Genomic DNA, 23,217 nt, shown 5'->3' on the forward strand with positions numbered 1-23,217 from the left:
TTTAATTTATGTAAAATGATGCAGACAGCACAAAGGAAGAAAAAATCTTGCTCTGACCTGAAATGAGCTGAAAAACTGATGAATCTGCTTCCAGTCTGCATGGAGTAAGATCTCACGAAATCTATCCATACCTTCTGTTATAAAATTATAATTCTAAAATTATAAAATAATCAGTTTCTGCTCTCAGTTGAGAAATAGTGTAAAGCAAAAAAAAGTTAAATGTTCCATTTGCACAAGCAATTAGACGTGATTATATTTGCATATATTTACATATCATTAGAAATAAAATACTAGTAAAATGCATCGAACCCCATTTGTTTTGGAATATACAGTATATACAAAGTCGAAGCAAAAAGGTCTAATTTTCAGAAAGCACAGTACGGATGAAATAGTTTCCCCATGTCCGAGTATCATGGAAGAGAAAAACACTGTAAATAATACCCTTAAAGATCATATTTCAATTCTCAGATCCACAGAGCAGACATTTCATGATTCAACTCTACTTCAGAGTATTTCCAAATGATGTAGAAGTATCACAAGCAATATTGTTTCTAACTGTCTAAAAGTAGAGTTCAAGAGTTTCTAAATTACATTTAAAGATGCAGTGTCATATAAAAGCCATATGCCAGCTTACGTTAGATATTAGACCAGAGTTGTCTCTTTTTCAGCATCTTGAAAGAATCAACATCCAAACACAAAACAATGTCATGATTCTGTGTATTTATGCAGCTTCAGTGCTGCCATAACAGTTAAATTCAGTCAAAACGGTGCTCACTATGAATGAAATTGAAATTAGAAAACCTCCGAGATGTTTTAAACATTGTTATTATAGCCAAACAGTCGAATAACAGCACAAATACATACGTATAAATGCCAACATGAAACATCAACAACATAGAAAAAAGTTAGGCTGAACAAACTCAAATCACAAAGAACTGTAACAGTAACATCTATGCATTTAGCAAGAAAGTCATGCCTGAAAGCTGAACGACGTTGATGTATCGGCACACCGACTGACAGCTGTAGTGTAGTCTCAGTCTTTTGAAAATATTCTCTTACACAAAAATAGTACTCAATGAGAACAATCAATTTCATGTTTTCATTTAAGTCAATTGGCACTTTATAGCAGTATCTATGTAGTCCTAACTCATAGTGTTTTAAAAGAGCTGGATCCTGGTCACTTAAACACTTGCATTATGAGCCTCAGATTAAACTGACACACATTTACATTTAAAAAGGAAAAAATTAGGTCATGGTCTTTATGAAATCCTTCACAAAATGTGACATTTCAGGAATATTTTCAGGATAGTGCTCTAAAAAACAATTCTGTTTTCCTCTCAAATGAAAACAAAAATATCCATATCTCACTTAAACGTCATTCGTTTTAAATTTATATATGTAGGTAATCTTTAAAACAGAATAAATGTTACGTTTCTCAAGAAACCGTAACAATCCCAACACAAACAATACTTTATTGATCGATTGCTTCAGTTCTACATTCATTTGTGAAACGTAATCAGGTTTAACCAAACTGCTGGTTTTCTTAAAAGATGCTACACTCAGGACAGGAGGACATACTTTAATGTCTGTCATGAAGATCTTCGTGACGGTGGGTGTGTCAAATGTTCCTGAAGTGGGGCTTGAAGCTCAGAAAGATGTCCGATATCCTTTGTGAAGATGAACACACCATGAGCAGTGCTGTGAGACATCAGCCCTGCAGGTCAAACGTCCTCAGACACTGGCTAGAGCAGCAGTACGCAACAAAACTCACTGTGGTTCTGTGGAAGAAAACAGAGGAAATCTACAACAATTTTCACTTATAGCTTCACAGACAAATCTTAAACTAGTCCCAGACTAAAACGCACGTTTGAGACAAGAAATAAATCTGTCAAATAAACAGATTAAAACTTTAGATGGCAACTTTTTGGTTCTGTAATCAATCATATTATAGTATTTTCTCACGAATAAAAAGGGAAAAAAGATAGCAACCAAAGATTCTCACATTACCAGTATCAAAAACACATGTCAAACGCAACATTTAGCAAATTCCTTGTATGGTTAGCTCAAGTGAAGCAATCTCACAGGGAAAGAGATGATGTTTTAAAATCATTTTTATGAGCTTTCATCCCTACTCAAAATATGCAGATATGCATATAAGGGAGGTTACTTTACACCCACAACAAGCTTTCATAAGCATGCTGATGAAGTGATATTGAAACAGCGAGGGTTTCCTGCTGTATTTTCACTAAATACACGCTAACCTGATGACCTGCGGTTGAAAACGGAGAGAATAAAAGGTGAAAAAGAAGCAAATGGAAAAGAATTCCCATAAACACATAGCTTGTCTTTGTTTTTTTCGACCAGCGCTGGTCTGCAAACGACCGTCGAACACTCAGGGTAAGAGGTAATTGGCGAGTGGATTAGATCTCTTAATGCACGTGAAGTAGCTGAGAGCAGCAGTCCAGCAGGCTGATTCGGTTACGCTACTGGATGTTGATACCAAAACCACAGCGTTGCATTACAGATGGAACATGACGGGTATCAGAGCAAGCACAGATCAATTCAACCAATCAAACAAGCAGGAAGATGAGGAGATAGGGGAAGTAAGAGGGGTCAGAGAGTGTGTGTGTGTGTGAGAGAGTTTTCTGAATGCAAGATATGAGATGTATGAAAGAGAGTATGTTTTTGGTAAATTAATATGCACATAACAGCAAATGCACATGCATTCTGGTATTTAATATTCAGCAATAATACTGATCTGCTGGACGATGACATACACGAAGTGAACTGTCTTAAACGGTCTGTACACTTACAAAGTTCTCAATGCTTCGTTTTGCATGTATGGAGCCTCATTATGTTACTGTGTTAGTGTGGGGCTATTTTGAGCCTTGTTATATATAACCTAGCGATTTCTTTTTACTTATTATATGCCCCCATATACTAGCGTATACACTAAACAGTTTTAGTTTAAAATCAAAATTTTAAACTATTAAAAATTAAAAATCTATAAAAAATTTTAATATTAAATCAAATCTCAGAGAACGGTCGACTAGGTACCGATGTTTTATTAGACCAAAGGTTCATTTTGCGTTGGAGTTCTCCTTGAATGTTAAAAGAATTTAATGTGAGTTGCAATATCATTTTGTGTGACCTTTATAGCCATACTGAAAGTGACAATGGATAATTCACCTCAGATCTTGAAAATAAATGAAAGGAAACAAGAACTCAATGTGAACAAACAAATGTATTCTATGATAAAGACTGTTTCAGTCATTCAGTATGTATGTTTAATTATGTTAAAATAGTCTAATATCTATGAATTTGATTATGTACTTAAAGGATTAATTCACCTAAAAAAAATAAAAAATAAATATATATATATATATATATATTCATTTAGCTGACGCTATATATATTATATATATATATATATATTCTATATAGTACTTTTTAATCACAATTGTTCATCTTGTGCTGGTCTGCGACACGTCAGGCATCATGTAATCACGTTGGAAAGGTCATGCTGGACGTAAACGGAAGTACCGCCCATTGTTTAGAAGCGTGTAGAAAAAGGATCGTTCAAATTTTATTGTATGATGAATGACATATTTATGTCTTTGTGTCAGTTTATTATTTAAAATGGTCCTTTCGTGCGTGTATCCTGGATGGTTTAAATCAATGGGCGGTACTTCCACCTATGCCCAGCGTGACTTTTCCAACATGATTATTACACAATGCCTGGCGCATCGCAGACGAACAATTGTGGTTAAAAAGTACAGTATATAATTTTTTTTTTTTTAAATGACCGATCATTTCGCTAGATAAGACCCTATTCCTCAGCTGGGGTCCTCATCAAAGCCCTTTGAAACTGCATTGATTTGGACTTTTTTTTTTAAACAATTTTGTTACTGTTGAAGTCCATTGTGTGGAGAAAAATCTCAAAATGTTTTCCTCAAAAAATGCATTTTTCTTTTCCACTGAAGAAAGACATGAACGTCTTGGATGGCATTGGGGTGAGTAAATTATCAGGAAATTTTCATTTTGAGGTGAACAAATCCTTTGATTCATTTTGTTGTGAGTTCAATGCACTTCCAGAGAGAATCCACCCACACACCGTCATTTTTAATTGCTTTTGTCGCATCTCGTAGTCGTGTCTAGTGCGGACAGACAAAATCCAAAACACACACTTGTGATATGATATTCCAACAGCATCAGTACCTCTTGTGCACCCCTGCGAGCGCAGTCTCTCTGAGCGGGAACATTTTGGTGTAGACGATGGTGAACATGGGCTGACTGCAGCGGTGACAGTGACCCAGAGGACACCGGACGACTTCCAGTAGACTCTTGGGCAACAGGAACGGAGTCAGGAAATTCCCATCTGCACATACGGATTTGTAAAAATCGTATTTCACGGGTTTTTTTTTTTTTTGTCGTTCACACATGATATATAGGATTGGATTCCAATTGGATATGCATTAAATCAGATTTGGAGTGACATTCTGAACAAGACATGTTTTATTTGCTTGGTAAATGTGAAGAAACTCATTTCAATTGTCGTAGGTTTGTTTGAATTGCGACTCTTACCGGTCCAGTTGTGGGCCGCATGCAGGACTCTGCATGCCAGCTCTTCCAGAGGCAACACACTGTCAGTCTCGGAGCCGATGGCCTTCACTTCAGAGGGCAGAGGAACAGTCACATCTCCAAGAGTCAAGCAGAGCTGCTTCACGTCAGAGACCTGACCAGCTAGACCACATCTGTGCATGCATACAGATAAATAACCTTTTATGCACAACATCGACACATTAGACCAGGTGTCCGTGTGAAACAGCCAGGGATCAATCACAGCAAATATCATGAGAAGCCATATATAGCCCTATCATCAGCACTGTGATACTTTTCCGACTTAAAATGTCAGAACTCTCTTGTATTTTCCCACCTAGACATCGTTTCTGAAATGGTGCAGATACTCGTGCCAGAGTCGGTGCTCAGCTGGAATCTCTGAGAATCTCTCTTTGGAAAATGTGCAACGAAAGCAGCAGAGCGTGTTAAAAGTGGACGAGCCAGATTCAAGTTTATAGTTTATAGAAGAACTTTTTGTGAGATTTACCAAAGTGAATGTTGAGTTTTGATGTCTGTGTGAGGCATGTAAACTCTTGTCTGAAAGTTGTTTACTTTCAGATGGACGGAAAATCTGACCGAAGACTACACACATTTTCCACTTGTTTCTGCTGCACCGCTTGACCACTATATAGTATTGACAGAGAGTGAAACACCACCAAATACACTGTATAAAATGCACCGCTAAATCTGACATTTAGTCAGTATAATGGGTTTATGTAAGGTTCACTTAAATAAAAATGTGTAATTTTATTTTTTATGTTTCTAAATATCGTTTCTATATACAAATTTCCTATAAATTGTAGTTTTTAGCCTACTTGAGCATTGTTTCTGACCATATCCATTCCTTTATGGCCACCATGTACCCATCCTCTGATGGCTACTTCACCATGTCACAAAGCTCAAATCATTTCAAATGGGTCTCTTGAACATGACATTGAGTTCACGGTACTAAAATGGCCCCCACAGTCACCAGATCTCATATATACACGCACACAATATATATTTTATGTTAGATGCCATAAATTGTGATTAATCGATTCGACAGCACTAATATATTGTAATTATTATGATCACAACTTGCAATAATTGCTTTAATGAGCTTGTTTCTGCCTAAATGAATACATGATGTTATCTAATTAATTAGTTTTTTTTTTTTTATCAATCGACAGCCCTACTTCATAGAAATGTTTAAAACATAAAAGTTGTGATTTTGATAGCATACTTCAACGACAAAAAAGAGCTCACCCACTGCAGCCGATGACTTTGTTATAAAGATACGATGGGAGAGCCTTCAGATGAGTGTTGTTGTCCACAAAGACAAACTGCAGCTCCATGGAACGGCCCATATCTGACAGAAATATAAAGCATCAGTATATCGGCAACAATGAAGATTCACTTGGTACTCGTGATATATAGTCCTCTGGAGTCATAAAAGAGCTGTGTAACAGAAAACCTTCCCCTTAACTGTTGCTCTCAAAAATGCTACACATATTATTATAATGATTGGTTGACTCCTGTTCAAAGCCACTCTACACTCTTACACCAGTATAATGTTATACAGTATTATTATTATAATAGCCATTTTATAAATTGAAGCTGTGGTTTATAATGAATTTCTATAAGCTGTTCTAAATTCACTGTAAACCATGGCTTCATGAGTCTTATTGCTTAAATAACCTTTGGTCTGCTCTGCACATAAAGCATCATATGGCTTCAGAGAACTTGTGTGGAGTATTTGGACTGAATTCAGACTAACTAAAGGAAAAAAAGTTTTTGGGGTAGGATTTTTCAAATGTTTTTGAAAGACGTTATGCTCAACAACGCTGCATTATTTGGTCATAAGTAAATATAACAATGTAAAAACACTTCATTTGAATATAAAATGTACTTTATTTCAGAATTTTCAGCATTACTTCAGTCACACGATCCTTCAGAAATCATTGTAATATGCTGATTTACTGCTGAAGACAATACTTATTATTAATTTTTATCTATAAATTTATATACACATATTTTATATCTTAATTTTATGAATCTTAATTCTATTTATAAAAAAAAATAGCATTTTATTTGAAACAGAACTCTTTTGTTTACTGTCACCTTGTTTGGATTCATTTGCATTCTTTCTAAATAAAGGTATTAATTACTTTTTACTCCCAAACTTTTTGAATGGTAGTAAAACTTGAATACACTGTTTCTTTGCGTCTGCCAAATGCACAAATGTAAATGTATTGTAAATGTTACGTCTTGATCCGCTCACCCAGGGGCAGTGATGTCAGGCAGTTGGCAGCCATGGAGAGCTCATTGAGGTCAGGCAGCAGACAGAGCTGGCGAGGAAGGCACTGAAGCATGTTTCGGTCAGCTGTCAAACACTGCAGGGACAGGCACTGGTGCAGGCGCTCTGGAAGAGTCCTCAGGAGGTTCATGGACACGTCCAGAGTCTCCAGCTCTCGAAGATCTCCCAGCTCTACCAATACAAGTCAATTTACATTTATGTTCAAATTGGCATGAAACAGAAGTTGCAGTTGCCTTTTCTTCCCTATTATGACTTACATCGGAGTGAAATGGCTTTCCGAACGAACAAGTAAAAAAATGTAGGACATGACTTGATTTTGTCTATGGGGAATTGATTGGATTGTTGTGGTTTGCTATTGGTCGATCTCATGTGAGTGACAGGTAGCCCCGCCCTCACATCAGTAAACACATCATCAGAGAAGAGAGGTAGTTGCAAGAGGAGGGAGGGGGGGGGGGGGGGGGTTATTTTGATTAAAGATTAAAAAATAATGATGCACAGATAAATCATTCATAATAAATACTTCAATATTCCATGAAAAATCTGAATTGTCTATTTTTTCCAAAGTGTAAAGTTTCAAGTAGGAATCAGGTAATTACAGGCTTTTGTAACTAGGGCAGTCAAAATTAATGAGTTAATGCAAGTGATTATTTTTTTCAGTTTAACTGAAAAAAAAATAAATAAAAAAATTAACGCTTAATATTAAATATTTAATATAAAAAAAATATTTAATATTTAAGTATCCATTTTTTCCCCTGCCATCCTTTAGGTACTGTTACATTATAAAATAATGCTCTTATTTACATATCCATGCTCAAAAAGTGAATAAGTGGATTATAATTTAGTACCATAAAATCCCCTAAAAATAATAATAATAATAAATATATATATATATATATATATATATATATATATATATATATATATATTAAATAAAAAAACATTATCGAACTAAAATATAGTACAATCATTTCATTGAATTAAAACAAATGTTATTTTTGACCAACACGTGAAGGGTTAATCAATCAGAGAACAAATGAAACCGAGAAAAATAACTCACTGCTCTTGACTGAATAACTTTTGTAGCTTTAATAAAAATTAAACTACATTTCATTTTTAATGTATATAGTGAAGACTTTGAAGAATTTGATAACTTAATTCAATCTGTTACATCAAATATTTAAAATATGCTGTCTTTATGTTGTTTCTACAATAATTTGCAGATGAAATTTGAAATTATTACAACATAAAAGTGTAAAAAAAAAACTTGAAATGTTAGGTGCGATTAAGTGTGATTAATTATAACCATAGGGAGTGTCTTTATGGCTTCTTCTGATACATAATGTAATATTGAAAAGGAACTATAATTGTGTAAATAAAAAAAAAATCACACTTCTCTCAAACATGTGTGCAATGCATGTCAACTAGATAAAATATGCTAGAAACTGTTGTAAAAATTCACTGTAAAACACTTCATTTGGAACTATTCACATATGATAAATTAAAGCCATGAACAGTCTCGGCTTCAGATGAAACATTACCCAATTAAAATGGAAAAGAACAATAAAAAGACTGATATAAAACAACTGCGTGTTTTGAAGCAGAGCAAATAAAGAGAGTGTCAAAGGGCTTAGTCATTTTCCCACAGTCTCTTTATGAAGTTTTACTCCACAGAACCATTTAAGTGTCATGCTGAGTGCAAAAATCTCTTCATTAAATGAAGTTTAATAACTGCATGCAACATGTACTGAAGTTTAAAAGCTTCGGGCGATGCAGTGTGAGCGAAGAAATGATTTGATGCAGTTAAAGCTGCTCAAATACACAAGAAAAAATATCTTGTATTACAAATCATGTCCATGACAGCATAAAGGGGCTGTTAAACCAGAGATATTTTAATTGCAAAGTTGCCGAAAGAGGAAAGAAAACATTCCGCTTTCGCATTCTTTAAATTTTTTGCAATTAATTCAACTCGAATCACGTATCCCTCAATCGGGTCATGGGGTCTATATGACCCCAATCGACTTTAACTTAATTTTGTGACTTTTCATACATTATCTATCTATAAAAAAACTGGGCTTGATTCAGTTGTTCTGAAGGTATGTAAAAAAAAAAAAAATCCGGCATAAATCTGAAATTTTTTTACACAAAAATGAAGGCCTAGTACTAGAGCATAAATGCAATGTATCATAAGAAAATAATATTTCATATGCAAGCTAATGGTGCAGTTGAGGAATTGTGAGGTATATGGATACAAAAGTACTTTATATCTCCAAAAACACAGCATAGATGAGAAGTAAACAAAAAAATGATATATCATTTGTATGATTAAAAATATTTTTTGTACAATTACTCAATCAATTGTTGGGGTCGTACTGACCCCGAAGCCCAGAAGTGTAAACAGGAAACAAAGACCATTTGAAGATTAAAATAACTCAGGGTAAATGCAAAATGCATGTATTTCAATGTAATCCGTAATATTATTTTAATGCTGAGTAGCGTGGGTAAAGCATAAATATAAAAAAACTAAATATACAGCAATTAATGTTTTTGTTATAAAATGATTATAATTCTACTATTAGATTCAGATTCAGTTTCAGCAGCTCAATCATTCTCAGTGTTTCTGATAAATGCTGATAAATGTGGACGACTCACCTTGCGGGAGGAATTTCAGTTGATTGTTGGCCAATCGCAGGTGTCGTAATGAGCGCAGTTGACCAATCTCTGGGCAGATGATTTGAAGAGCGTTGTCACTCAGGTCCAGTGACTGCAGCTTCACAAGGTTGCCAATTGCTGGAACAACAACATCATTTACCACGCAATGCATCTTGTATCTGACATCAAAATACTGATGTATATAATTATAAAATTACATTACCTTGAGGAATTATTGCAATATTGTTTGAGTGCAGGTATCTTAAAGAGAAGAGAAAAAAAAGTTGTGGGATTACATTTCATAATCTCATTTTCTAATGCAGTAAAAATGTAACTAAATTAATTTAATTCAACCAAACTCTTTGCCCATCCAGTCATTCTAGTTATTTATGTATGGGTGGTAAAACACCGCAATGACTCAGGGACATCTACTGGGCAACAGTAATATTACAGTTGTACAAAACTTACTGTCCATTGTTATAATAACAGCATGAACCAAAGGCGCAAGAGTATAACAAAGATACTCACAATTCAATCAGGTTGGGAAGCTTCTGAGCCAGATTCTCTGGCTGACAGGAGGAAAACAGTATTAGGATAATATACGCAAATATATCCCTACAGTATTATACAATATGAAACAGGGCTGAATCAAAACTGAAGACTAACAGCACTGGGACTGAGATCTTACGAGGGATGTGAGTGAGTTTCTCTTCATGAAGAGACGCTCCAGGAACTGCATCCCTTCATCTCGGAGGAGCTCGACAGGGAAGTTGTTGAGGTTTCTGTAGTTCAGGAAAAGATTCTTGTGTCGCTCTTGTTTGGCCATAAAAATTGCTGCATGGAGTTCAGCGGCCATGGCTGTGAGAACCGTCTTTGGTTGAGAGAGAGTTTTTCCCTCTTTCAACGTCTACTTTAAAAAAAAAAAATAAGCAAGTAAATCAATCATGTTGATAATCAGACATATTCACCCCAAAATCAAATGACAGATAATGAATTAAATAAAATAATAGTAGTAGTAGTAACAGTAATATTGGATCTCTCACTATCCTTCATATTGATTTTAATGGACCAAACTAAGTTAATGTACATAATTGGCAATAGAAAATGATAGTAGTAAAACCTTCACAGACATAAAGTTAGTTATGAACTGATGTTTACTAGTACAGTAACGTTAGCTATAAAAGCATTATGTAATGTGAAATACCAAATGACGTTACACTAACAGTATTAACCAACACGAGCTCAGATATTGATCTCTACTGTAATGTACTGTTAGTCAGTCTGATGATAACACACGACAGAAGTGTAAATATAAACGCAAGTCTCTGCAGAAATTAGCTCGTTTGAATGAGTGAAAAAAATAATAAAAATGACATTTGAAATACACGACACATCAATATCATTATCATTTATGAATTACAACTTACATTACATCCCTGTAGTAATGAAATGGTCCCCGTTTAAAACCTGTGGTTTAGTTGTTTTTGTGCCGCACTGGTCTTCCGTCTGAGAGAAAGCGCGTCACTGGATACAGACAGAGAGCATCATGGGTAATGTAGTTTTCCTTAGATCAAAGTCGCTGAACAAATAAATAATGTTTACTATACAAGTATTTTTCTATAAAAGTTATTTTACTTAAGATAAATGTCAAAATAACCATTTAGATACAATTCATTAGAAGTATTTACCCAAAGTCCTATTAAAAAACAGAAACGATAAAGCTTGTCATATTAATAAGTAGACCTTATATATTGAAAATTAGTTTAATTAACCTTGTGAATGACACTTTGAGTCCACTACTACACAAAATAGCTTATCCCTGACATGTTATTAAAAGCTAGTAGCTACGAATACCAATATTGGTTAACTTATTTACAATAGGCTAACGCTTGATTTACATGACATCACTGACACAAAATTCCTTCCTGACGTGCAATTTGTAGCCAATGCAGGTGAAAATATTATTCAATTAAAATATTGATTAATATGCTGTCTGTCTGATGCATCAACTATACTGCGTACTCATTCATTCAGTCCTACTTAAAATACAAGAACAGACATCAGAAAGCTATTCAACTGGATTTATTATAAGTATTTTTGAGCAATGTGCCACCATAAATACAATATGTTAATCTTCTCCATACACTCCTGGGACACATTTAATTTGTCTTCAAATGTATACAAAAGAAATCAACACAAATAAAGTTAATAAGTGCCTTTTTTTTTAATCAGAACAGCCAGGTTTGAACAGACTTGGACCACAAAACTTTTTCCATTCTCCCCTCCCCCGTTCTGGATCTGTAACCCCTTTATATAACCAACACACACACACACACACACACACACATCTAACACATCTCAACAGTTCACCGAACAACCAAACAGTTTTGCTCCACCAGCATTAAGCAGTGAAGTACACAACACACCCCTTCTCCAGGTTGTAGATGGCGCCATCAGACCAGGAACACCTCCGATGCTCTCCTCTCAAATGTCTGGACTTTAGTGAGATGATGGAGAGCAGCAGTTTTCAGCAGCAGGGTGGAGCGAGCGTCGAGGAACAGGTCACTTCCTGTCCCGTTGACGCCCGCTTGAACCTTCAGCCCTGAGAAGATCTAGCCCATAGTCAACAGATCTGTACTGACAAATCAATCATTGGTCTGAGATGGTCAGAGGAGAGCATTAGGATGGTGATCTTGGACAATCGTTGAATTTAAAAAATCTGAATGATGAAAAAAATGACCATAGATATGAAGGCAGTGGAGGAGGGCGTGAAGTTGGTATTGCTATTTGATTGTTGTTGGATTTGTAATTAATTTTTCCAAATTGAACAAAAAAAATCGGACGAATTTCGCCAATATTATAAAAATGCTTTAGTGAAAATTTACAAGAATATCTTATAAAATGCATATTTAATCAGCCCACGAGTAATTTTTTGTTGAACTGCTATGAAATACGACACAGGGGGGGAAGCTATTGGCTCACAAACCAGTCATTTCAGTTAACAAACATCTCCAACCATTTACATTTATATTGCATCTGCTCAATTTTTTCTTTTTTTAATTATGCTTTGTGTTGATCTTTTGTTTGTGCTGAGAAAAAAATATGTTTTCCAAAGCCAGCACAAAACTTATATACATTTGATGCACTTACAGAGGGGACATACTAGTTTCAACGAACATTTGGTTTTTGATACAAGCACAGTATTCCAATGACTGTATAATGAAAACTTAAAAATAATAACAGTGGGATTCAGAAACATGAAAGGGAGAGGGGATCAGAACCATTATATCCTCAAAAAAATAAATCCATTCGAATTATTCCATCTATTGACTTTTGCCCTCAAGTTAAAAGATGGATAAGTTAAACATCGACAACATTCCAGCACATTTGGAGTCAATTGTCAGACCTGTTCTTGTTTTAATAAATAATAAACAAATTTAAGCGAGATCCGATAGGAAAGAAAGCAGCTAGTCATACAAAAAGTCCGTAAGTCGGCAATTTCTCCACTCCGAGATTGTGATTTGTAGCGTTTATGAGGTTTTACCCAGATACAGAGAGCAGTAATATTGTCTTTTTCATGAAAAAGGTCAGATGTACTTTATATACAGGTACATAAAAAAAGAGTGAGGTAGATAAATGTCTGAAGAAAAAAAAAAAAAAAGTCCCAATGTCATGAAAAAAAAGCATATAAAAATATCTAAAATGTTGCACTTAATCAAGGGGGGTTACAGTGATTATTAAACATATCACAAAACCAAGAGAGAGGGGGAAAAAAAAAGAAGAAACAAAATAAATAATGAAAATAAAAAGGTCAGGATTAGGGGGGAAAACATAAAAGATGACAGTTTTTCCTTTGAAAAATCCTTCCAAAAAAAAAAAAAAAAAAAAAGTCCCATAAAACTGGCGCTCATAGTCAAACCTGTATCTTAAATGTATATAAGTGAACTATGTTACAAACACAACTTCTGCATAGAGATATGCTGAATCATATCTGTATAATCGTTGTTTATCAGGCTCTGCTCGGAAGAAAGGAAACGCAGAGTTTATAACATTTACAAAGGGCGGCAGGATCAGTCACAAATAAGGCTGAACAATCAATCCAAAGTATGAGACGAGTCTATCTTCAAGGCGAGCGATGAAACGAATTCAAACTTTGCCACATTTTTAGTCATATCTTGTCGGTTACAGAGGAATGAATGAATGAATGAATGAGAGAACAAAACATTGGATTCTGAGACCGAAACATTGAGGAGTTTGACCTGAGAGTATTTGTTGCGCATTAATGTGATGAGAGACACAGTGAATCGCGTCGAACGAGGTGCCGCAATTAATGGCACGAAGAAACGAGTGTGTTCTATTGCCGGTTTCGCTACTAAAAAAAAAGAAGGCATTAAACAACTTGACATTGGAAAACCCAACTGTTAGATTGAACCTTTTGTTTTTGCAGAACTATAAGCATCATAACTTGGACTGTAGTGGAAAGGCAAAGGATCACACCTGAAGAATCTCTTTACAATTTTACAACCACGAAAAGAAAAGAAAAACGAGAATAAAATAGCAGCTTTTTTCAGCACAGACATATAAATGATCAATCTGGACTGTAAAAAAGGTACAAAAGTGACCGACAAACGACGCGCACGCTCTGTGGTCCGAAGTTCGACTGAACGACCAAACGAGAGAAGATTTTTCAAATGCCACAATTAGAAATCTTTTGACCCAATTCCCTTTTTTAAGTTTCTTTGCCATGTGATATCTGCTGCATTTGTTCTTCATCCACTTTCGTTCTTCAAAACCCAAAGCGAGAAGACAGAGAAGAAGTGAGAATCAGGGAAAGGTCACGCTATTGATTGTGTTTTAAAGTAAAAGATGCTTTGGATCACCAGTGTAAATAACGTACGCGGACATTTTTGCATATTTTGGGGGAACAGTATACAATTTGGCAACATAAAAAAAGAGATTTGGCAGATTGGCGAATTTCTCCACTATGTTGACGATTCGAAGAGAGCGGGAAGCCTGATTGGAGTTGGGTCTTACTTCTAAGAGGAACTCTCACACCTTTCTCTAATCTAGACGCACGTCTTTGGAAACAAAGACAAGCGCTTCCGTGTAGGGTTCGCTTGGAGATATGCAGAGCGTTTCGCAATAATGCCACCGTACCACTGCTGGCTCTGATAGACCTTCCGAACCAGTTTTGGAAGTTTAGAAAAGTAACGAAACGTAACAAAAACAGTCAGCCTATCGAGTGCGAGAGTGAAGGTCAGTCAGTGATCCAGTCTGCGGAAATAACAAATGAGTTCATGTCAATCAATTCAATCGAAATACACAAAAAACAAAGAAAATTCTAACTTTGTCCGTTGAGGTATGATTGAAAGAAATTGATTGCCTGGACTCTCAGTTTATACCGTTTGTTTTTTGTTTTTTTTTCGTTCCTTGTCTCTTTATTTTAATATTTCTTCTCAGGAGACCACACAGTGGCTTGACAGACAGAGACACGTCCGTGTTTTCGGAAACCGCTGATCAGCAAGCCGACGACTGGGGCAGAGGCAAGGCACGCTCGTTCTTACGCCCCCCGTTCATGTGAGCGTAAGGCTGGGACTCGTCAAACGGGCTCCGGAGAACCATGGAGGGCCCGTTTGCCGCCGCCGACGCGGGGAGCGGGTGCTTGTCCGGGGAGCTGGGGGAGGAAGGCGGTGACGACGGGCCGGCCGGAGTGCCGGAGCACTGGGGCGCAGGGGAGCACTGTTGAGGGGAGGCCAAAGAGGGGGCGAGGGGCTGCAGGCTGGAGGACGGCTCCAGAGGAACGTTCTCCATGGTTCCCACGTTCTCCATGTCCAGCTCTTCCGTGTCGGGAGGTTTGTTCTCCTCGCTGTAGAAGAAGCTCGTCTCCTTGAAGCCCTCGTCCAGGTCGTCCTTGATGCTGCTGATGATCTCCAGGAAGGACGGACGCATTTTGGGGTTGAACTGCCAGCACATGCGCATCAGCTCGAACCTGGAAGATCAAACACAAGAGAAGCTAAGCGACATGATCTTCAAGAAAACATCAGAAATGACCGGCTGATATTCGGTCATTTTGACACTACCAGCATCAGATGACAGTCAGTCTGATAAACAGAAGAGTTGAAGTCAGCACAAAATAACTAAACAAATATTATATGATTTTTTTTTTTTTACTTTTAGGAATTTATATACGACTTTTAGGGAATGTTGTGTTAAAATGCTATTGTTAATTTGCATGGAAAATATTTCAAATAATTTCACCTTATATTTTGTGTTGTTTAAATAGTCAGTTTCCAATTCCAATATATATATATAGAAATGGACATTTAAAAAATAAACCATTGTAAATATTAAATGTAATAATAATTATTTATAATTAAATAATTTCACCTTATACTTTGTGTTGTTTAAAAAGTCAGTTTCCAAATTTAAAATGTGTGTGTATATATATATATATATATATATATATATATATAAATAAATGGACATTTAAACAAATACCATTGTAAATATTAAATGTACTAATAATTATTTATAATAAATATAAATAATTACTTACTAATAAATATTTCTAATAATTTCACCTTATACTTTGTGCTTATAACTTATACTAATGTTATGTTTGTATATATATATATATATATTATACAATATAATATTGTAATGTTTTTAAAATAAGTATCTTATACTCACCAAGGGTGCATTTATTTGATTACAATGACAGTAATATTTATATCATTTGAATATTTATTTTATTTGAAAACGGTTATATTGTGAAATAAATGTTTTCTATTTGAATATATTTAAAAATTTAAATTTTTTTAAAATAAAATTAGCATCATTACTCCAGTTCTTCAGAAATCACGAAATGTTATTATTATTATTATCAATGATAAAAAACATGATTGATGTTATTTTATATATATATATATATATATATATATATATATATATATATATATATATATATATATACACAGGCAAGTTTACATTAGCCGAAAAGTTTCTCACATTGCTAAATTGCATGGATAAAAAGCAAACCATGTATATTTACATACATTCATATAGTATTACTAAACATTGTACTCAAAACATCTTGTTTATAGCGTCCACGCCTACTTTGCGCAGCTCTGAACAACAGGTGGCAGTGTGACGAATCGGTAACATAAACATGCATGCTATCAGCGCTTACGTCCTAAACACAGCTGCAGTGAGCTCATGGTGAATGCTGTGACCTCTCTACTACACAGAAAACACAGAACTAAGATGAAATCACACTGCAAAGCTGGAGAGAGCTGTAAAGGAGGCCCGAGAGCACCAGCGAAGGGTTACGGAGAGAGAAAAAAACTAAATACGACTGCGATCTCGCTGACACTTGAGCATTCCAGTTCACCATTTTAATTATACACAAACAGACTAAGAATACCAGAGGAGTCTGCTGAAGAAAAAAAAAAAAAAAAGAGTAGGATCCCTGTGCCAGCTCACACACTAGTGGAGTAACACACACCATTAGTCTAACAAACACAGCGCCGGCTACACACCCACACACAGCTAGCGCAAACATCAGCTGACAGTTACAAATACCCGTGCACCACATACACAAACATTCACACCAGCATATCCAAGTGCGGTATTTTCACCGTTACACACACACACACACACACACACACACACACACACACACACACACACACACACACACACACACACACACACACACACACACACACACACACACACACACACACACAGGCTTTTGGCTCTCCAGCTGTGAGACAGAGAGATTGGACTCACTGCCCTCAGTCTCCAGCTTGTTTTTCCTGCATAGCACTAAATGAAGTTTCCATTGATGGGGAGGTTCAGTCGGATTTTACCACCTCCAGTGTTAAAATTACTATAGGAACTGGACTAAATCCTGCAGTAACCTTAGAAAGTCTGAATGTTTTAGGGCCAACAACAAAATATGGATTTTTTTTTTTTTTTTTTTATCATGAAAAATCAAATTCAAAATGCAAGTGAGAAGATCTTAGAATTGTATTTAATGCATTCATGTTGGTCCTTCTGGAAATAAATACAATAATACATACAAATTTACTCTATCTATCTATCTATCTATCTATCTATCTATCTATCTATCTATCTATCTATCTATCTATCTATCTATCTATCTATCTATCTATCAAATTACGTGTTGATAAAAGGCAAAATTGAATAACCATAAAGCAAAAAAGTATGTTTTTTTCTTTACTTTCAAAACAATTTCAAAGTAAATATTATTCATTTTTGAATCATTAATATCATTTAGTTTTCTTAAGGTTATGCAATTTGACCTGACTAACTTCATCTTTTAATATTTATTTATTTTTTGTATGTCTGACTGTTAAAAAAAATATTTATTTTTATATTTTAATATTTATTTTTAATGGCTAAAATTTTAAAAATAAATATGGCTAAATAAAATAATATTTATTTTTAATGGCTGACCTTGCTATTACAGTGGTCTTAGTATATAATTTATTATATAATAAATAATTATATATATATATATATATATATATATATATATATATATATATATATATATATATATATACTGTATATAATTATAAATTATACATAAATAAATAATTATAAATGATACATAAATAAATAATTATAAATTATATATAAATAAATAATTATATAAAATACATTATATGTAATATATAACAGTAAGAATAATAGTATATTTATTTTTATATATATTTTTAAATATTTAAGGTAACGGTTTTGTATTAGCATTAATATGAGCAAATATCGCTGTGCTGATACATTTTATGAGAGCACTGTCTGAAATGCATAATTTAGTCTGATTTTGTTACACAGAATTCCAAGTGATCCTGTTTCTAGCTTCTTTTTTATTGCTAGAGCAAAAATAAACAAAATAGCTGGCCATGTTGTGAGTAAAATATCAATTACATTTTCAAGGCAGAAGTCAACATTTTACTTCTGTGAGAAACGGGATATTAGCAACTAGAAATAACTAAAAAGAATGTAAGGAAGGACTTGATTTCATACATCAGAAATAGACTGGAAAAGTGCATGTACAAAAAGGAAACAGGCAGAAGGTAAAGAGGGATTGAAAAATGAGGTCTTGATGCAAGCCGAAAAAGAAAATCATTTCAGAGGCGGAGCAAGGCTGCACTTACTGTATATATAATGTATTAGAAAAATATTTTCAATGCATTCATTATTACTGCTTGTAATGCACCTTATAATGCATTGTATGGTCTGATGAATAATTGTAACCACCGTAATGATACATTATTAAGCTCATCTATTCACTGATGAACACACCTTTAGAAAGTAAAATGCATTAAAACACATAACCAATTTCAGATGTAACAAGGAATATGCAAATATTAAAATGCATTTTAACTTTGGCTACAATTACTTATTTAAAAACAAAAAAATATAATGAATTATAATGTAAACCATAAATACTTTTATAATGCATAAGTAAAGTGTTACTATTCTTTATTTTGATGAATGGTTATAAAGTATTACAGAATCAAAATTTTAGTACAGTCCTAGTAGGAGGCAGTGGCTTTTGCTTTTTTTGTGGCAATTTTATTAACAATATCACATGAGCTGCATGAGCACCATCGCTCAAAGCCTTTGTTCCAATCGCTACACTGCACATACTCTCCACTTTTAATCTAATAGCTGGACTTCCTTTGAGGTTTCATTTGGCTGACCATTGGCACTGTTAGAAGCATGTACCAGCCTGAAAGCCTCCCACATGCCCTCCTCCTCCACTCCTGTTCTGGCAGCTTTAAAGACCACTTCATCCTTCCCGGCACTTCTCTGAAAAAGTGTTAAAAGGTGCCAAACGTCGGCCAACCACAACAAAGACCCTAAACCAGACCGCCTTGAGATGAAAATGAGGCACAGGCCAACGCAAATTATTGTGCACTTCCCGTCAATGGACAGTGAAAATGCAGTTTCTCCTGAAACACATCATTTTCATTTGTTTCACCAATAAGCATGGGTTGTAAAGTTTCCTTTAAAAAAAAAAAATAAATAAATAAAAAATTCTAAAAGGCCTATAATATTTGCATATTATTCCCATAAATATTATATATATATATATATATATTTATTTTATTCATATATATTTTTTTCATATTTATTATATATATAAAATCTGAAGAATATTAAAATGCTTTTGTAAAAATATTAAGAATACTAATACTAATATATTATATTAACACTAAGAATACTAAAAAGTCTTTTTAAAATGGATAAATACTTAGAAATGGATATATAGATAACATTTACATTTAAATATATACTACAAAACTGAAAAAATATTTTATTTTAGCTATATGACCCTAATTTAACAGATTAATTTGGTAATTTATCAAATTAAAAACACAAGCTGTGGCTGACAAAAAAAATATATATTGGTGTTAAATGGCCAAATGGGACCGTAAGCTGTCTCTGATATCCAAAACTAGCTTTCCATTGTTTGTACCACTTTCTTCCCAAAACACACATCTATCTACCAACTTTCCTGATATAATGTTCTATTATTAAAAATGTGGCATCCGAGTGTATTGCTTCGAGTGCTCGTGTTTCACTGCCAGCTCTCACACTTTAGATAAAACACGGACTTGAAGCCAGACGCAACCTCACTCAAACCACGCCAAAGAAAGCCCAGAGCTTGGAGGCTCTCATAGATAAACAAATTATACTTAAATTTAGCCCACAGCACCAACGGGAAGAGCATTCGACTTGGCAGTTTTAAAATCCAAAACAAATAATAGCCGAAGTCAAAAACTCTTTGTTAAATACCATTGATTCTCAAGCTAATCTAGGTTTTTATGTCAATTCTTGTGACATTACCACCTGAATCATACAGTAGGTGGCAGACTTTCTACTTTTTAAAAGGAATGTTTACCCAAAAATGAAAATTCATCATCATCATCTATCAGGTGCTTCCAAATCTATATGAAAATTCACACTAAGCAATTTCAAAAGTGCCACATTAAGATGTTGCACCAGGTTTGACATCAATGAAACCTAACTAGCTTTTTAAAATAGTGTGTTTCATTTAAGTCAAATAAACTCATAAAGCGAGTGAAAGATGATGAATTGAATGAAGTGACTTACAGCATATCAGGACAGTTGTCTGGTTTGTCTAGTAGTCCTCCCTCCATGACAAACCGCAGTACCTGCTCATTGGACATGCCCTGATAGGGCTGCTCGGCCAGGGTGGCTATTTCCCACAACACCACCCCAAAGGACCTGCAAGAAGACAACCGACGAGAACAGTTAGAACAGATCTACACTGATAGTGACTAGGGATTTCAGTTTACATAAATTCCCACAATCGGTCAATGTTTAAATTAGAGTTAGTTAGGGGTGTAACGATACCCTCATTTCACGATTCGATACATATCACGATATTTAACTCGCGATACGATATTATTGCGATACTCCAAGACATATGGTAAAAGGACAATGGTGACACCAAAATAACAATATTCATGATTCTGAAGCTGAAATGACTAGTTATTGTAGATGAATATGCTTGCACGCTTTCATTGACTAGATATAAAATAATGTTACTGGTAACATCAGACATTTGGCATTATCAGGACCCACAAATATTCCCACATTGCATTATTATACATTATAATCAACATTATATACAGTATTGTAGTTTAATGTAGTACTGACACTAAAACTCAGAAATCTTGAATTTTTTCTCATACAATCATTTTTATTTTGGGGGGACCATCCACGATACATATGGCCACTTCACACGATACGTATTGTTGCATTTTTGTATTGTGATATATTGTGGCATGATATATTGTTACACCCCTAAAGTTAGTTCACCCAAAAGTTGAAAATTCTGTCATCATTCACTCACTTTCATGTCGTTCCAAACCCGTAAGACTTACGTTCATCTTCGGGACCACAACTGAAGATCATTTTGATGGTATAAACTAGTGATGTCAAACGATTAAAACATTTAATCACGATTAATCGAATTAACGTAATATTTAACTTGCGATTAATCGCACATTTTAATCTTTTCTAAACGTCTCTTGATTTCTTTTTGTCCCATTATTTTTTCTAATTTCAATGCTCTTATCAGCATGAAAAAGTGGATCGGCTTGCTTTGTGCAAATGTTTTTCATTGAAAATTTGGAAACTTTTTAAAAGTAAACTTTTTTAATTCAGAATCTTATTGGCCTCCATTTCGGAGTTTTGCGTTCCTCATCCACTCAATACGTAACATTAACCTACTATTTGGCCGGCTTGCAGTTTCCGGTCTAGCTAGATCCGGTGCTTTCAGACAGTACGCGAATGTGCGGCGCTAAGCGAGTTTTCGAAACTTATCTGGGTTACCTTGGAAACTGCATTTGTGTGCAGGCAATTTGTCCGCATCGGTTGAGCACCCTTCCGCTCACGCCAGCGAGCAAAGCGAAAGCTGGATGTTAATCCTTGTCCTGGCTTTTACGGTAATTTGTCACTCTCCCATTTTATTTTTGTAGTTTCCTCTGATAAAACGGTTGCCTTCTTCCCTTTAGCTGTTGTTCGGCCATGACGAAAACATACAGACGGCAATCAAATGCGAGTTGAGCACTAACGTCAGAATCTGAGGAAGTTTGGGGTGGTGAGGGAAGTGACGTATGCCGTAAAGTGGTCGAATTTTGTAGTTCTTTTTGTGCTCGGGTTACCCGAAGTTACAAAGTGCTAGTAAAAGCGATACAGATACCTTCAGGCTACGGCAGACGTGTCATTCAACCTATTGTAAGTCGATCTCAATGGGTTTTGGTAATATATTATAAAGGTTGAAGAGTTCCACAGTGTGGCTTTTAGGGGTGTAACGGTACACAAAAATCACGGTTCGGTACGTACCTCGGTTTTAAAGTCACGGTTCGGTACATTTTCGATACAGCAAAAAGAAAGAAATGCCAGAGAAATTTCCTATTTGTTTAAGGAAAAATATTTTTAAATAAGTGTGAGTTTTCCTAGATCTTGAAACTTTCAGGTTTATAAATGGGGGTCATCTTTGAAGGATGAACAAATAATGTTTTGGTCATCACATTAAAAATAACATTTAAATATATATTTATTTATATAATATTTGAATTTTGAAGGGCTGGAAAAAGATGTGTGAAGTACTTGAAAGCATTTCACCATTCCAGCCAAACTGGTTCCAGTTAGTGTTACTATATTAAATCCATGGTGAATGTTGCTGGTCTGTGGGCGTAAAGTACTAGTTCATTCACGGCACAATGTTTCTCCTGGTTTCCATGACAGCGCTGTTTGATCTAATAGAGATCTACGGTTAATAACGGAGAAATGTGAATGCTTCTCACTAGATCTCGCAGCGATGTTATTACCTCAGTGGCGATTTCAAATGTTTTCTTTACTGATCTCTCAGCGCTGTGTGTTAACAGTGTTGCTTGATCGAGATCGGCTCGCGCTGCACAGATGTTGCTGGTCCGAACTGATAAACGATCCGTGAAGCACATAACGAGTAACGTTAGCGCAGTTTCGTTCTGCTTTCATTACGCTTGCCATTTGATGTTGCGCAACGTTGTGTTGGCCGCGTCAGCACGAATTTTGCCGGCAGGAAAAATGGTCCAAGCAAT

The 23,217-nt window shown here is 35.1% G+C and overlaps 2 protein-coding genes across 4 annotated transcripts in view; both read right to left on the reverse strand.

Moving 5' to 3' along the window:
* Window positions 1-700: 700 nt before the first annotated feature.
* lrrc28 (leucine rich repeat containing 28) lies at window positions 701-11,090 on the reverse strand. Of its 3 annotated transcripts, none has more exons than XM_039659838.2 (10): window positions 10,993-11,090; window positions 10,254-10,475; window positions 10,094-10,134; window positions 9,789-9,826; window positions 9,566-9,703; window positions 6,881-7,087; window positions 5,866-5,968; window positions 4,585-4,754; window positions 4,219-4,378; window positions 701-1,778 (listed from the first exon to the last, which is right to left on the reverse strand). In XM_039659838.2, exons 2-10 carry the CDS (start codon window positions 10,419-10,421, stop codon window positions 1,709-1,711), a joined length of 1,095 nt encoding a protein of 364 aa, XP_039515772.2. In that variant the 5' UTR covers window positions 10,422-10,475; window positions 10,993-11,090; the 3' UTR covers window positions 701-1,708. The 3 variants fall into 3 exon arrangements, with proteins under 3 accessions (XP_039515772.2, XP_039515773.2, XP_088986079.1); XM_039659839.2 differs by having other exon boundaries at window positions 10,254-10,472; window positions 10,993-11,084; XM_089129953.1 differs by lacking the exon at window positions 701-1,778 and adding an exon at window positions 2,913-3,196.
* Window positions 11,091-11,631: 541 nt separating this feature from the next.
* Window positions 11,632-23,217, reverse strand: part of igf1rb (insulin-like growth factor 1b receptor) — an 88,656-nt gene continuing 77,070 nt past the window's right edge. Inside the window, exons 20-21 of the mRNA XM_039658971.2 lie at window positions 20,717-20,851; window positions 11,632-15,554 (exon numbers count right to left, since the gene is read on the reverse strand). Coding sequence (XP_039514905.2) covers window positions 15,083-15,554; window positions 20,717-20,851 — 607 coding nt within the window. The 3' untranslated portion in view covers window positions 11,632-15,082. The remainder of the gene's footprint in view (window positions 15,555-20,716; window positions 20,852-23,217) is intronic.

Source organism: Pimephales promelas, chromosome 1 (genome assembly GCF_988280905.1).
Source record: "Pimephales promelas chromosome 1, fPimPro1.hap1.1, whole genome shotgun sequence".
NCBI classification, from domain to species: Eukaryota; Metazoa; Chordata; class Actinopteri; order Cypriniformes; family Leuciscidae; genus Pimephales; species Pimephales promelas.

What these genes read in the sequence shown, in the direction of transcription:
- lrrc28 (XM_039659838.2), bottom strand. Translation starts at nt 10,421, where the DNA reads ATGGCCGCTGAACTCCATGCAGCAATTTTTATGGCCAAACAAGAGCGA. An exon ending in GAAACTCACTCACATCCCTC is followed by an intron (nt 10,135 to 10,253) that starts GTAAGATCTCAG and finishes TCCTCCTGTCAG; the next exon opens with CCAGAGAATCTGGCTCAGAA. An exon ending in TATTGCAATAATTCCTCAAG is followed by an intron (nt 9,704 to 9,788) that starts GTAATGTAATTT and finishes TTGTTGTTCCAG; the next exon opens with CAATTGGCAACCTTGTGAAG.